Raw genomic sequence first — 15,546 nt, forward strand, 5'->3', positions numbered from 1 at the left:
ATCGGACGTGCCATCCTCGGCACGTTCGCATGCAGCTTAGTCTGCTTCAGAATAAATTCCTCTTGTATCGCAAGAGCAATCGCAGCCAATAGAGTACTTGGATACCCTCGGAAGAGATAGTTCTTAATTGACCCATCGTTTAAGCCCTTCATGAGCGTGACGACTTTTATCGCCTCGTCGATCGGGTTGATCGCATGGTTCGAGACCAAGTACCGCGTACGTTTGGCGTAAGCATGAACGTCATGCTTACCTTGCTGCAGGTCGAGAAACTCTTCTCTTGAGCGGAACTCATTCTGAGGGGGCTCTAACGCTTGTCTGAGCCTCTCCTTAATTATCGCATACGTGCTAAATCACATATGATCTGTGAGCCGGCGGCCATACGCCCAGCTTCGCGCTCGTCCGCAAGGCATGACATGGCGAACGCAACCTTCGACGGTTCGTCAGTGGTACAGTAAGACGAGCCACTATGGCAGTGTCGAACTCGACAAGCCATCGGAGAAGAGGCTCGCCCTCTTTTCCCACGTAATTGCTCACGTGCAGTTTCAATGACCGCACGCGCGGTGTCACCCCGGACGACACTTTCGTAGCAGTGTGGTGTAGTAGAACACACAAATATCGTCAGATGTGGATTCCTTACACAAACCACAACGAATCGCCGAGTTAGGTCGGCGGTTTGTATGGCCTGCGCAGAGGGTGGTCCCCTCGCGGTCCGGCCCTTCCGGGACAGACGAGTGGCTCGTTTCCACTCGGTTCCGACTAACCAAGTCAGATCACTTCCGAGACTCCGCCGAGTTTGGTTCGGCTGAGCTCGTTCACAACCCTGTGCCCTCCACCAAAGGATGGACGACGGCGCGCGAGCGCTTTTACAGGTCACCGAGCGCAGAGGCTGCTCAGCTAGAAGTGTTACGGCACCCGGGCTATCCGACGTACCGGCCCGCTGAGTATGCGGGACTTTCTTTCGCGCGTAGCGAGACTTTGTCCTACCCGGACCGACCTAATCTCTTGGCGCTACCAGTCAATACTCGCCATCGATCTCGCACCTGTTAATGTTAGTTCCATGGGTGGCGTCAATACATAGAGCCTCTGGAAACTTCCTGGCCATCCTCCTCATGTGCGCTGTCTGGAAGGTGATACAGCTTGTGAGAGTTGTTGTAGGATCCCGAAAAATTCTTACTGCGTTCCCCGGTCCCTCTCCAAAGTCCTGCAATAGCTCGGACACTCGAACGTTGTCATCAGATGACGTGTACGTCTCGCAACGCATCTCGGCAATCATTTTCTCGATATCCTTCGGTTGATGGGGGAGCCACCACAGTGGCTTCAGCCCTGGCTGCATCAGGAATTTTCTACCCCGTGGCCAACGATCCTTCACTCGAGTCTCCAAATACTCCACGTAGAGGGTACGGCTCTTCAAGAACAGCCTCCGAAGTGGAAAAGGCTCTGTGCGATACCACCAGCCTTCCTGCAGCAACTTGCCGAGATCCTGAGGATAACCCTCACCAAGTCGCTTCACCAGATCCGTCGCCAGTTCACGGAAAGCGCGTTGAGCTCGAGTTTGTCGCCACTTTCGGCGGTAATACTCGGTTGAGCGAGGCACGAAGGGCTGCCAGAAGTTACGTTCCCACACGGCATGACCATGAACGAGCCAGAACTCGTCCCAGCGCATGAAGAAGACATCAAACGGATCATGGCTCCGCGCGAAGTTAAAGGGAACATCGAGGCAGCGGAACACAAAGCGCCAAGGCTTCTTGGCTTCGATCTGTACCATGTTAGCGCGAATGATGTTATCCACCTCGTCTACCTGTAGATAGTCACATTCCCATGACGGCACACAGTGAACTCTAGCACTGCGTCGGGCACTCGCTTCATCTTCACTCTCAGTCTCTTCCGAATCCAAATCCTCGGAAGACGAGGAAGAGTTCGTGTCGGAAAAATGTTCGAGCTCTACGGGTAGCAAATCGAGCGCAGCCCCCGAGATGGCATCCTGAAAGCAGCTGGTCTGCTCATTGGACAGCTCTTCGTCGTCCGAGTCCATGGCAGCCTCCGCAACCTGCAGACGTGCTTGGCTTTGAGTCTCAATGAGCTCATCGTCGTCGTCCGAGTCGATCGCATCCACTGCATTAAGCAACAAGACGCTGCTACAATGTTTAGCAATCTCCTCCTCATTCTTGTATTGCGAGTCAACGTCCACAATGTCCATCAACGCAGTCGACGACGTGTCACCGCCAGCTGTAGCCAGGCAGAAGTTGACGCCCGGGGGACAAGCCTGCACGTAGAAACTTCCATCAGGGAGGTTGAATACTCTACCCACTGGTCGATGGGTCTCCATCGTCCGATGGTCTTAAGCCGTCACTTGTTGTGTTGGTGGTGGAGAGCTTTCTCGTTCTGAAATGACAGGAACTTTTGTTGGCTGCGGTTCTAGCACGAAGCCATTAGTCAGTCGACATCTCTCCATCAATCAAAGTGTGATGGCTGCAGACTACACTTACGAGAAACGCTGTCAGTTCAATCAATACAACAAACTATCGCCCATTCTCAGATTCTCGAAAACAAAACACGATCCTGCATGAACTTTCATCGACGCTGACGCTGCATACACTGCAGCACACAGAAGTCGTCGTGAGAACTCTTCCATTTATCCGCAAGTTGCTCAGGTCCTGCAAGTCGCGATGGACAAAATCCAATGAGGTGGGTGCACCTAGCTCGGCTGAACGCGACGAGTTCGTGACACATGCAATACTGTACAGTGATTTGGTATTCAGGCCAACGACCGAGACGATCACGGACATCTTGCGCGGCTGCGGTACTGGGAGTGATCTCAACGTTGACAGCAACGCAGACTGACTGGTACACTGTAATGAGCCAGTGGCTGCGCCGCAGCCTGCGGACCCCTTACATCTCTGGCTGGCAGATAGAGATGTCCATGCGATTACGAGATGCTTGTTGGATCTTTGTTGACGGGCGTGCTCATGGTTGCAATCGGCGGCGGCTGGATCTTCGGGCAAAAGTCACGGTACGGCGGTAGTTTTGTCTCAGTGGCATGATGCCGAATCGGAATTGATGAGGCGACAGGTCATCCCGCCGTTATATGTTCTCTGCCAGAGAATCTCTGGTGGATCATCCCGGCGGCAACCACGTCTCCATTTACTGAGGTCGATCAACAAACTTGTCAACTCGAAGGTTGACCCACATCGAGGTGATTGTACGTCAATTCTTTGGCAAGTAGAGCCTCATTAATACATTACCTGTAGAAAATGATACTATATAACATAGAATATGTGATATCTAACGATTTTTGTAGCTGAACCTCCCTCCTTTAAACGAATTGGTTACGATTCGCACGGAGCATCGTGGGACAATCCAGCGGTTTTGGCACATTCAAAAGCCGACTTGGTACCATATACCTTGCGAAAACAATTCTTTCGATCGTCATTGAGCTTTATTTTGAGCCAAGGAAACTTTATATTATGATCACACCAAACGTTGCGCTTTTGTTGCCTTTCTCTGCAGCGGTTGGGGCTGGATTTTGACAGCTGTCTATCAGCACAGGAAAATGTCCGAATCAGTGTGATTATAATGCTGAATCTGTGTGTGAGAATAGAGGTCGATTTTCATTCTACATATTTAGAATTAGGTTTTTAGAAAACAAATCTACTCTCCCAGCAATAAAAATGAGTACCACAAAGGTTATGCCTCGAATCAGTGTCAACTGCTTCTTTTGCTCTCCATTCCGTTTTACAGTACAGTTGTAAGCACAAGAGAAACGTGGATGTATTTTTCGCTATTATAGATCATCAAAATGCGATAAGAAAAACTTGTAGTGAGTATTTCGTGTACAGAGCAGGCTTCCACCGAAATTAAAAACACAAAATTCAAAAGGTGCAGTTCTTTGGTTGAACGCGCGCAAACATGTTATAGATAACCTCGAACCCACTTAGGTATTTTACACTGAGGTGTTATAAGCAATGATTAAAAAACGGTAGTACTTTAATCATTGCTTATAACACCTCTTAATTTAATGGAAATGGTGACGCGCCTACAAGTAGTGGTAAGATGCAACATGGGAGCTGTGCGCTCCAGAATAGCAGTCAACGAATAGTAATTGAGGGGCGTGAGGCATTACGTTTGCAGTAGCTGTAAGTTGTCGTGGGTGTTTCTAGTCGTCAATTCTTGTTTCGAAAACACAGATCGAGTCAACAGATGGTTCAGCATTGAATTTTTTCTTACACGGGTACAGACATTTTCCTTTACGCGTTTTTCGCTGTGGGTCGCCCACGAACGCCATTACAGTTAGGGAGAGGAACCCGCTTTATCGAGCGTAGCCGCCTCCGCCTAGCACTCCTTGCACTCGGCCGGCCGTGGCAGCTCACCTATCGAATGGACGTGGGCAGTCCCCAGCACCAGGACGCGTACCACCAACTGCAGACATCGCGCGCGCAGCAAACTCCGTCCAGCTCCAGCGCGTCGGCTCACGTCGAGACAGGCGCGCGTAACATGGCGCTCCGAGGAGGCCCCGACCCCACCATCGCAAGTAAGCGCGACGAATCCGCCGATTTCCGTGTCGTATCTCTTCCAGCCACGCAGCGACAGCGCAATTTGCCCGATAACGCGCCGCCCGAGTTCTGCTCCAATGTGGTCATCACGTCCAAGTACACGACGTGGAACTTCCTGCCGCTCTTCATGCTCGAGAGCTTCCGCAAACTGGCCAACGCCTACTTCCTACTTGTGTCCATCCTCCAGTGTATCCGAAGTATCAGTAACACCAACGGTCTGCCCTCTAATCTGCCTGTTCTCGTCTTCATCCTGGCCGTGGACGGCGTGCTCGCTGTCATTGAGGACCGCAGACGACACCTCGCAGACAAAGAGGCCAACTCGGCCCAATGTCACGTCCTCAAGGAGACGTTTACAGGCACATCAGATGCGCTCAACCGTGCGGGAGGCGTGGATGACCCAGACATCGCACTTATGCACTGGGCCGCTCTGACAGTTGGCTCGGTAGTGAAGCTCCACAACCGAGAGACAGCCCCCGCTGACTTATTGATTCTAGCGGTTGCCGAGCCTAATCCTAGTGAACCCGCAGGCATTTGCTACGTGGAGACCAAGAGTCTGGATGGAGAGACGAACCTCAAGCTGCGTCACGCCTGCGACGCCACGCTGCACGTCCGAACTGCAGCTCAAGTGGCTGCTTTGGGCGGTCAACTGCGCTGCGAGAACCCTAACAAGGCCATCGGGCGCTTCGACGGTACGTTATCCATCACGGAAGGAACGAAAGCGACAGAGACGCACCCGCAGCCTATCGCTATCAAGAACGTGCTGCTTCGTGGCTGTCAACTGCGTAATACCGACTGGATCTACGGCCTCGTGGTGAACACTGGATCAGACACCAAGATCATGCAGAGCGCGACGGCCACACGCCCCAAGTGGAGCTCGATCAACGAGACAGTCAACAAGATGATCATCTGGCTCTTCCTGCTGCTCTGTTTCCTGTGCATTATCGCCACAACCGTGCAGGTGATCTGGCTCAACAGCAACATCGAAGAGAGCTGGTACTTGAGCTGGTCGCCCAGCATGACAAGCCAGTGGTTCATTGGCTTTGGCTACTACTTTTTACTCATGTATCAGATGATCCCTGTGTCTCTGTATGTGACGATCTCAATGGTCATGTTTATCCAGGCGATCTTCATGACCTGGGACTTGGATATGTACTACGAAGAAGCTGATGTGCGCATGATCGTCCGATCTATGGGACTCAATGAGGAACTGGGCCAGATCTCGTACGTGTTTAGCGACAAGACCGGCACTCTGACCTGTAACGTCATGGAGTTCCGTAAGTGCTCCATCAACGGCGTCTCGTACGGTACCGGAATGACGGAGATTGGTCGCGCTGCTCTTCGTCGAAAGGGAGTCGTGGTGCCAGCAGAGACAGAGCCAGACCCAGCCACACGTCGAGCCAAGATCCCGTACGTCAATTTCGAGGACGTACGTTTGTTCAACGCGTTGGAGAGGCCAATTACGGACGACACACCGAACCGGGAGGCAGAGTTCTTTCTGCATCTGAGTCTGTGCCAGACTGTCATCCCTGAGACGGTGGAAGGCAGCTCGGAAATGCGTTTCTCGGCATCGTCGCCAGATGAGCAGGCGTTGGTGTCAGGTGCAAAGTTCTTCGGCTTTAGCTTTGAATCCCGTGGCCTGGGTGTTGCGCGTGTGCGCGTGAAGCGTCCAGAATTGATCCGTCGCTATGCGAACGGCGCTACCGAGCCGAACACGTTGTTGGAGTTCAAGATCTTGGACGTTCTGGAGTTTACGAGTGACCGCAAGCGTATGTCAGTGGTGGTGCAGTATCCCAACGGAGAGTACTGGGTGCTCACGAAGGGCGCTGACAATGTGATTTATCCCATGCTGGCTAAGGGCAAGAGTGACCCAGAAATGATGAAGGAGACGATGCGCCACTTGGAGACTTTCGGAGATGATGGGCTCCGTACACTTACGATCGCTCAGCGTCGTGTGGACGAGAAGGAATATCTAAACTGGAGCGCTCGCTTTAAGGAAGCCAACTCGTCTTTGGAGGAAATTGACAAGCGCAAGAACGGCCAGCCGAACGAGATTGACAAGCTCATGACGGAGATCGAGCGTGACTTGGAGCTCTTGGGTGCCACAGCTATTGAGGACAAGCTGCAGAACAATGTGCCCAGCTGCATCGCCAACCTCATGCGTGCTGGTATGCGCGTGTGGATGCTGACTGGAGACAAACAGGAGACGGCCATCAACATTTCGTATGCTTGCCAGCTCATGGACAACGACATGCAGCAGTTTATCTTCAACTGCGACTTGTACCCGACCAAGGACGCCATTCTGTCGCATTTATCTGACGCGAATGCACAGGTCCAACGCGGCAGTGGTCGCCACGCTGTAGTTATTGACGGCGAGTGCTTGGAATTGACACTGGCAGACGAGGGATGCCCAGCCAGGAGTTCTTGGCCGCTCGGTAAGGCCTAGGATGCCGTGGTGTGTATCGGTGTGTCTCCACAGTCAGAAGGCTGAAGTTGTGACACTGGTACCCCACGACGAACAAGAAAGGTGCGGACGCTGGCGATCGGGGATGGAGCCAACGATGTGGCGATGATTCAACGCGCCCATGTTGGGCGTGGGCATCTCTGGCCAAGAAGGAATGCAGGCTGTGAACTCGAGTGACTACGCTATCGGCCAGTTCTACTTCTTGGAGAAGCTCTTGCTGCACCACGGTCGTCTGAACTACAAGCGCATGTCCATTCTGGCTGGCTACATGTTCTACAAGAATATCGTGATGGTGCTGGCGCAGTACTTTTACATGTTTTGCACGGGCTCGTCTGGTCAGAAGTTCTACGGTGAGTTGGGCTTCCAGCTGTACAATATTGCCTACACTTCATTACCCATTATTATGCTGGGCGTGTTCGACTACGATGTGCCGTTTGAAGTGGGTAGACACTTTCCAGAGCTGTACCTGGTGGGTCCGCGTATGGAGCTGTTCAACAACTATACGTTCTTCAAGTGGATCTGCAGTGCCATCTACGAGGCAGCTGTCATCTTCGTGTTCGTTGTGTACGCGTTCAACGAGAACCTCTCCAATGCTGGCAGTGCACCGATGGTGCAGTACGGATTACTCGCGTTCACGATGGTTGTTCTGGTGGCCAACATTAAGTTGTGCATGCTGCAGATGTCGTGGACTGCTTACGGCACTGTGTTGTTCTTCGTGGGCGTTATCGCGTACCTGCCGCTTACTCCACTCATTTCAAGCTACTGGATCTCCATGTTCTCGACGGAATACGGCAGTTTTCAGAACACACTGGGCCAAGAAACGTATTGGATGGTCATCCCCATCTGTCTGGTGGTTTCTCTCCTTCGTCACTTCACGTGGACAGCCATCTGTCGTCGCTTCTACCCTGATCCATGGCAAATTGTGCAGGAGAGGTATGTGCTACACAATGGCAAGGACGCAAGGCAGAACCGCGCAATGTCTCGCATCGACATGGAAGCTGGCATCCCAGTGGTCAACGGAATGTTGCAGGACGACGAGACTGCGTACATCAACTCGTCGTCTCCTGGTCGCGGCTACAATGTAAGTGACGTCTGCCTGAATATAGGTCTTTTGAAAGCATTGTCTGACGTAATTCTCTATCCCAATTACAGCAGGCACAGGCTCAGTTCGCCGGCAAGACTCGAGGATCTGGCAGTGGATTCGCCTTCAGCTACGACCCGCAGACTTCTCTGGCCGAGTCGTACATGTCAACACACGACGTGCGTCAATCAGCGTCGGCCATGCACGAGGCAGAACAACGTGGCCGGAGGTCTCGGGAAGACTCGCGAGCGTCGGACTACGAGTCGTCCCATTCGGCAGCTGTCGTGGACTCCACCAAGGGCTCCTCATCTACGGGGCTATTCGTGTAGCTGCTTTGAACGAGGTTTCGTTACACTATCATGGCCGACGTGCGTTGCTCTTCATACAGAGCCACGACTCTATCGTCCAAAAACGCAGAAGAAGGCTGTTTCGTCTTTCGGTTGTCGCGCGGTTCTCTAAAATTTTAACTTTGCTTTTACGTGTGAAAGCTGCGAGTTTGAGATCACAAGGACGTTGGACGAGGCGGTTGTAGGGCAGTCCAACGGCAGGGCATGTACATACGCAACAGGATCAACTGTGGCAAGTCTAACGGTGGAATATCAAATGATCTCGAGTTCTCGGTTTCGGAACAAGTTTAACAATATCTTTACTCACCACATCAAGCAAACGACACTAAATAATACGGCGAAGGGAGTGCCATGTACGGTCGTCGACACGACAGCATTTGAGTCAGCTGTCACGTTCGGCGGCACAGTGTTGATCGAGTTAATGGCAGAGGTGCCATCCGCTTGCTCTTCCGATCCTGCTTGACTTGCATGTGCTGGCTCGTAGTTCCAATCCACCAAAGAGGCTGGGCGTGAGAAGCTGCAGCCGTCGGCGTATTTTAAGGGCACGTGGAGACACGCGTTGGAGAAGTAGGCGCTCACTACGTTCACGATAGAACCGGGCAAAAAGTCTTGAATCAACGAAAACACTGCGGCACCATTGACGCATTTGCCAAAGGCAAACAGAGACTGCAAGTCGATGCCGTACGACTTGGAGCTGTTGTCAGCGAGTGAAAGACCGTCGACCCACGTAGCGAAGCGATCCAGCGCTACCACGCAGCCGCTCGTCGTGTACTGGCCACTCGCCACGGCTTCAATGATATCGCCGTTCGTATTCGTGTAAGCTTCGCCCTCATCCTGGAGGGAGGCCTGGTCAGTGGGCACCTGCAAGTCCTTCAGAAGTGCCGCAGCACGGTTAGCAGATGTGGTGTTAGCCACCTCGCCTGAGCTCTGAAGAAACGTGTAGCCGCATCGCTGCGAGCTGGTGCCGTTGAGCGCCGGCGTTTGTGTGGCACAGAACACGTCTCCTATGAGCTGTGCCATCTTGGTGTACTGGCCCGTGATCGAGTAGTCAAAGAGCGAGACACTTTCGCTCTCCCAGGCGGCGCAGCATCCGTTCACCGCTGTAGAGCGCAGGGTGGCCAGCGATGGCAACAACTGCGCGCGCAGACACGGCACGAAGCCGTTCACGTACAAAGAGCATATTTGCTCGATTTCGCCCTCTTCAACGAGTCCTAGGCCATCAATGAACGAGTCCTTCGCTTCGTTGTCGCTGCTGCTTAAGCTGACCGAGAAATTGCCAAGCGCGTACTGCACCAGAGGCACGTTAAGCAGCTCCAATGCATTGATACACGTGTCGACGGATGTACTGGAGACCATGACCTGGCCCAGCGATGTTCCATTCATGTTGGCAAGACACGAACTGCCAGCATTTGAGATGAGGAATTTGCTGGTCGCTGAGTTGCCCAAAACGCCCACGAGCAGATTGGCGTAGTCGTCACCGATGACAGCGCGCAGAGGCTCAAGAACAGGCGGGTTGCTGTCCGAAAGTGCAGCGGAGCATGCTGACATAAATTATGTCTCGGCGGTGACGTCGTCAGCTAGGGAAAGCGACAGCAGCGCCGCTGAAAGAAGCGAAGCGCGCATGTCACTCTCGGTTTTAATAATACTAATTGTTTTGCTGTGTGGGAAAAGTCAAGGTGGACACTGAATATAAAAATTACTTCGAAGTAATATTTACGCCGTCACGCGGGGGTGAAACGAATTTCGATCGAACATCACGATTACTATTTACTAGTATGGCAGCCTCACGGCGATTGGTCGCCACGGTTGCTAAGGGGCCAATACCGAAAAATTTATTATAAAAAAACTTTTGGGCACCGCCCCCCAAGCATCATATGCAAATACATAGGTTGAAGCACAACAACAATTTTTTTCATTTTGAAAAGCTACAGTTGACAGGACCTTGTTGCTGCCAGTTGCGTCGCTACAGAGGAGGTAAGTGTGTACTGCTGGTGCGGTGAACGTCCTGATACGACAGCACTCACGCTATGTTATGCTGTCAAGATCTTAGCTGTGCCAAACGCCGAAGAAGGTCCACGCTAGGGGCTCACAACCAGAAAGAAGCCTCAGTTCAGACCAATGCAAGTATCCTGGTTATTGTCGCAACAAGAGGGCATTCAAGAGGAATGGAGAACGCCACTGGCTCTGCGCTGAACATCGCGATCATCAGAATACTATGCAGCGTGATCGCTACCGGAAAACTACTAAGAAGGATGGCAAGAAGAAAACGAAGAAGAAAACTACGGCAATAAAAAAACGGAAGATCCAGAGTTCTACGTCTTTGAGCACCAAAAATAAGGGATCAACTCCTGCATCTACGGCTTCGATTGAAGATTCCTGTTCAAGCACAAGCCGTGATAACGTAGTTGTGGAGCATGTCGAGCTGGATGTACCTGCGGTGAGCAACGCTCAGCGACCACGTGCTGTCGAAGGTGTTAAGGAAAAATCATCAGGGCAATCAATCCGTGAAGACGAGAATGCAAGTTCTGCCCTAGGCGGGGAGGTTTCGACGCATCGTGAACATTCGCCTTGCCTGTGCCACAATTCCCCTTTGGTGCAGTCTTCCCAAATGATCTACATGCTAGTTCCGCTACAGAATGGGGCATCATTGCCGTTATGCACGGCTCAGCAACAGTCTATGATGCCGGCCTCTGTGGTGGTTGCACCAGGAAGTTTAGGTGGTGCTACTACAGTCTCTCAAGTTCAGCATGTAATGCTACCGGTATCTCAAGTCCAGAATAACGTCACCTCATCCCAGCGCGCCTATGTTGTGTCTGCGCCACCAGCTCCAACAAGTACGTACTCGCCGCTTATTCTTTGAAGATCATCATGTAAGCGGCTACGTCAACTAACTGTGGAATGGCTTTGTTGCATTAGAGCAGGGTGGTGAAACTGACGCTGGCAATACGGTCAGTATTTGAGGCATGGGAGCTTACTGCGTGTTCTTCGCGTGCTGTGATATGCTCTTACGATTTTTAAAGTACTACGAACACAATAATTCATAGGAATTAAAATTATTTTGATTCAAGGTGAATATTATTCTACAGACGGTTTATCTAAAATTGACGTAAACTTGCACTTCATACAGGCAAACTTGCACATTTTTTTTTGCAGGAAAGAGCAAACCAAGCCGAGCTCTTACATACATGTAGTAAAACTCTATTTCGAGTTGAAAATCACATTTTCATTAATTGCCCAGCGATATTATGTATTCTTGCCGATACTGCAAATACAACGAGTCATAGCCCCGTTAATACGCAGACTCCAGTAGTTGATACAGTGCGAATGAACGCTTGTGGATGCACTGGTTACATTGTTTAAAATTTTTTTGTTTGGTGACGTTACATTGACGCCACTTAGTTAGACTAACGACTTCATAGTTTTATTTGAATCTTCACTCAATTTCCATGTTCTGTTCGTGTCGTAGCCCTTGTTTGCCAGCAGTCACGATCAACCCGAAGAGCTTAGTTTTACTTAAGTCCTTCGAAGTACAGCACTAGAATCTTGCTTCCACCCAGGTATGCGCAGCCATCATTACTGCAGCAATATTACATTGCTTTATCGGAGTCCCTAAAACAAAGCATATTAAAAAGCCTCGTTGCTGTCCAGAATCACAAGCTTTCTCACCTCTTGTAGTTCTCGGGGCGACAAAGTTGTCTTTTTCTATTGCGTTGCGCTACGAGCTGTTTTGGCGCCTCGAAAGCCATTTTTCGTAGTTTTGACCTTCCTATCATCTTGGTGTGATGGTGCTGTTGTGGGCTTGCGCCACCGCTTTCATTCTGTCTACCACCGACGAAGCAGCTAGCGTCGTTTGGGCGACAGCTTTTAAAACACGCTGCTCCTCACTTCGGAAAATTGCTAATTGCTCGGGAGTAGCTGTGAGTCGTTCTAGTGTCAGTGGCTGTGTAATAACTATTAAATTTCAATGTGTTATACGTGAAAGGGCTACGTATGCAAACGAAATGTTTGGAATTGCATTAGAGTGAAAAACCACACACGAGCATGTAAGCCCTTGTACCTTATGCACTGTCATAGCATAAGCCAATCGAAGCGGAATTCCCCTTCGAACAACGCGAAGATCACTGGATGCCTTTCCCCAAGAAACGTCTTTTGGTGGTATTGGAACGATATTTGGTACTTCATCTAGTAGGGAAGGACCGATATACGGGTCCGTGACTTGAACGAGCACGATGGGTAGATCGCTTCCCGACACAAAAATAAAGTCATATACGATAGCATTTGTACCATTGCACAGACCTGCAGCTTGGGCAATGTTGTAGGTAAGTGTTATAGGTGCACCAACACACAGTTTTAACCTGTTAGGCACCACTCTGTCATGATCAGCGTTAGCTGTTTGAGCGTCTGTTCGAAGTGCGCGAACGGTTCCAGCAGGTATGTCTCGTTTTGTCGTTAAACGTTTTTGTTGAACGAAATGCTGCGAAGTTAAATGCACAATCGGTACATGAGCTGATACTATACTGTGATCGTTGGCGTCATTAACATCTATATTTTTGTATGCAATATGTTTGGCATTAGCCATCCACTTAGGTTTTCCAACAAATTGCACTGAACGGGAGTTGAAGAGATCAATGTCATCCTGGGTTGGCGATTTTTTACGTAGACGACGAAGAGCGCTAAACCAGTCAGGATCTAAAGCTCCTCTATTTTGACTAGTTAGCATACACACCGTTTCAATACTATCCCATATTTCTTTCCCACGTCGCTGAACCTGGTTTGAAATCTTTTGAAGGGGTGTTGATAGCGAAGTTGGGACAACGGGGTCTAATTGAGCAGAATCTCCAGTAAAGTACACATCTCTTCCACCAAAAAGCTCGTTTGAGTTGCTTGGCCATATTTCTCTCATTCTTTTATCATTCCAATATAACATGCCGCATGATATCATGCTAAACTCATCAATAATAACTAGATGTACGTCATTATATTCTTCCTGCAATCGTTTCAGCTTTGTTGGGCCCGTTTTCGAGTCCGTTAGAGATTTGTAGGGAATTGAGAATGAGGACTTTGAAAACGATGAAAATGAGAAAGCTGAGCACAGTGTCATTCCTTTTATGTTAAATGCAGCAGTTCCTTGATGAGCTAGGAGTAGTACCCGTTTTGATTTCCGTCTCGTAGCTTTATGTTCACCAAATACGTTGTGCATGTCCTTCACTATATGGCGAATTAGCCAGCTTTTCCCAGAGCACCTTCACCGTTTATAATCATTTGGAGAGGCTTACACTTAGATTTATCCAGCATACATGTAAACCGTCTTCTCGATTGTTCCATTGCAATTGCAAACGGAATCCACTGCGATTCAGCCATTTTTTCGGTATTAACTAGATTTTTGTTATCCGAAGTAGGGTATTGATAGTGCGATTTCAAATTTCCAGTTTGACAAAAACTGGTTCCTAGTGATCGAGATTCTTTTTTCTCCTTCACCCATGGCTTTAGTGATCCATTCAAAAAGTCACGAGCTTTATCAATGATGGCAGACGTGTAGGTGTGTTTGGCTTTCCACTCCATCGGTTTATTTTGGTTTACTGAGGTTTCTACCGCACCCATCGGCTCTGGTTCTAGCATTTCTCCATCATTATTCGATACAAACACATACTCAGACGGAGGCAGGGCAGTTATACTTGATTCGCTACGAGCGGATTTTATTAAATCTAATTGATACTGCCGAGCTAACTTGGCATTTGATTCGTGTTTCAACTCTGCATCCAGCAGCGAATTTAGAGCTTGAAAAAAGCGTGCTATTGCTTTATCATCGGTTGTGGGAAGCTCCTCTAACGTCCGCCATGGAACATACAAAAATACTTCGGAGAAACAGAAAGTGGGGTTCGACGAATCGGGTCGTATCCAGGGTGTCTTTTGCACAACCGTGGCTTTCTTGCGTTTCTTGATCCACCCTTCACCGTTCATACACTCGTACAGATCATCGGAGGATGCTACTTTACGTATCGACTCAATCGTTTCGAAAGTCTCTACAAATGTTGCTAAAGTCATAGCGTTAAAATGATCATTGTCCGGGCGATTCATGTACGCTTTCTCGATAGGCTCAATTCGAATAGTCTCGATCTCTGGTGTACTTGCTAAGGCAACAAGGTCGTCTAGGTTTTGCGGCTCAACGCGATAGTAACGGGTACTGTGACGCATCACCTTGACTTTGGTGATTGAGCGGGATTTACTATGCATTGGTGGATTGCGAAGGAGAATGTATATAGCTTCCGGTGCACCAACCTCGCGAACCGCGAGAGTCGCATTTGCTACTCGCTTCAGAATCGAATGATAGGGAAGATTTGAGTCACTCCGTTGTATAGCTTTTGCAATCACTCGCCTGAATCGAAGTGTATCTGGCTCTGCTTTGCTTACATACGCTCCTGCGTATTCAGCAGCTCGGTAGGAGTTTTCAATTAGTTGCAGGTCCATATTAGCACGCCAACACGAAAGGAGATGCGGTGAATAATTGTTAATAGTGGACCCTCACGTTGTAAGTGGATTTTCAAGGAAGGTGTGCCATCTGAACTCGTTTTCGACTCAATTACAGTTCTAGGTTGTAAACTCTTGGGGAATCCAAAACGACATTCGTTGCCTTTCTTCCTACAAGTAGAACCTGCGTGGCATTCATGCTGCTGCACACGCTGAACAAGTCTGGCCAAATCACAATTCTACTCTTTGTTACCATAATGTGGTGGTCTTAAGGCCAGAATGTCACTTTCACTGGCAGTACAAGCAGAGCATGGGCACGAACTAAGCTCCGAGAGCGTCTTCGTTAGGACTGATATGTGTTTATCTACAAAATCAGCTAGTTCGGCCCGTCCATCATCCGTCTCTGATAGTTTTAAAACGTCAGGTGCATCTTTCACCCACAGCAAGCAATGTATGTGAGGAGAGCCTCGTTGCTGAAATTCTACACGCCAGAAGTGATCTACAATTTCGCCTAAAGGTTTAGACCTCCCGCATAAAATGTTATCGAAGAATGCTTGAAATCTTCTGTTAAAATGACGGGCACTAATGTCTGGGTTCTCATTTAGATACCTCCTTCGTTCATTAAACGAAAGCTGTCTG

At 49.7% G+C, this 15,546-nt stretch overlaps 3 protein-coding genes across 3 annotated transcripts; 1 reads left to right on the forward strand and 2 right to left on the reverse strand.

Annotated features, from left to right (window-relative positions):
* Positions 1-1,365: 1,365 nt before the first annotated feature.
* On the reverse strand, positions 1,366-1,765 carry PITG_07454 (uncharacterized protein; the record flags this gene model as incomplete). Its single annotated transcript, XM_002904428.1, has 2 exons — positions 1,366-1,384; positions 1,449-1,765. The coding sequence occupies 2 exons, from the start codon at positions 1,763-1,765 to the stop codon at positions 1,366-1,368; spliced, it is 336 nt and encodes a 111-aa protein (XP_002904474.1).
* A 2,609-nt stretch (positions 1,766-4,374) lies between these two features.
* On the forward strand, positions 4,375-8,421 carry PITG_07455 (P-type ATPase (P-ATPase) Superfamily; the record flags this gene model as incomplete). Its single annotated transcript, XM_002904429.1, has 3 exons — positions 4,375-6,982; positions 7,161-8,092; positions 8,164-8,421. The coding sequence occupies 3 exons, from the start codon at positions 4,375-4,377 to the stop codon at positions 8,419-8,421; spliced, it is 3,798 nt and encodes a 1,265-aa protein (XP_002904475.1).
* Positions 8,422-8,742: 321 nt separating this feature from the next.
* Positions 8,743-10,062, reverse strand: PITG_07456 (uncharacterized protein; the record flags this gene model as incomplete). The annotated part of the gene is made up of 2 exons (XM_002904430.1): positions 8,743-9,955; positions 10,031-10,062. The coding sequence occupies 2 exons, from the start codon at positions 10,060-10,062 to the stop codon at positions 8,743-8,745; spliced, it is 1,245 nt and encodes a 414-aa protein (XP_002904476.1).
* Between the last annotated feature and the right edge of the window lie 5,484 nt (positions 10,063-15,546).

The sequence above is a fragment of the Phytophthora infestans genome, genomic scaffold (assembly GCF_000142945.1).
Source record: "Phytophthora infestans T30-4 supercont1.11 genomic scaffold, whole genome shotgun sequence".
Classification (NCBI taxonomy): domain Eukaryota; phylum Oomycota; class Peronosporomycetes; order Peronosporales; family Peronosporaceae; genus Phytophthora; species Phytophthora infestans.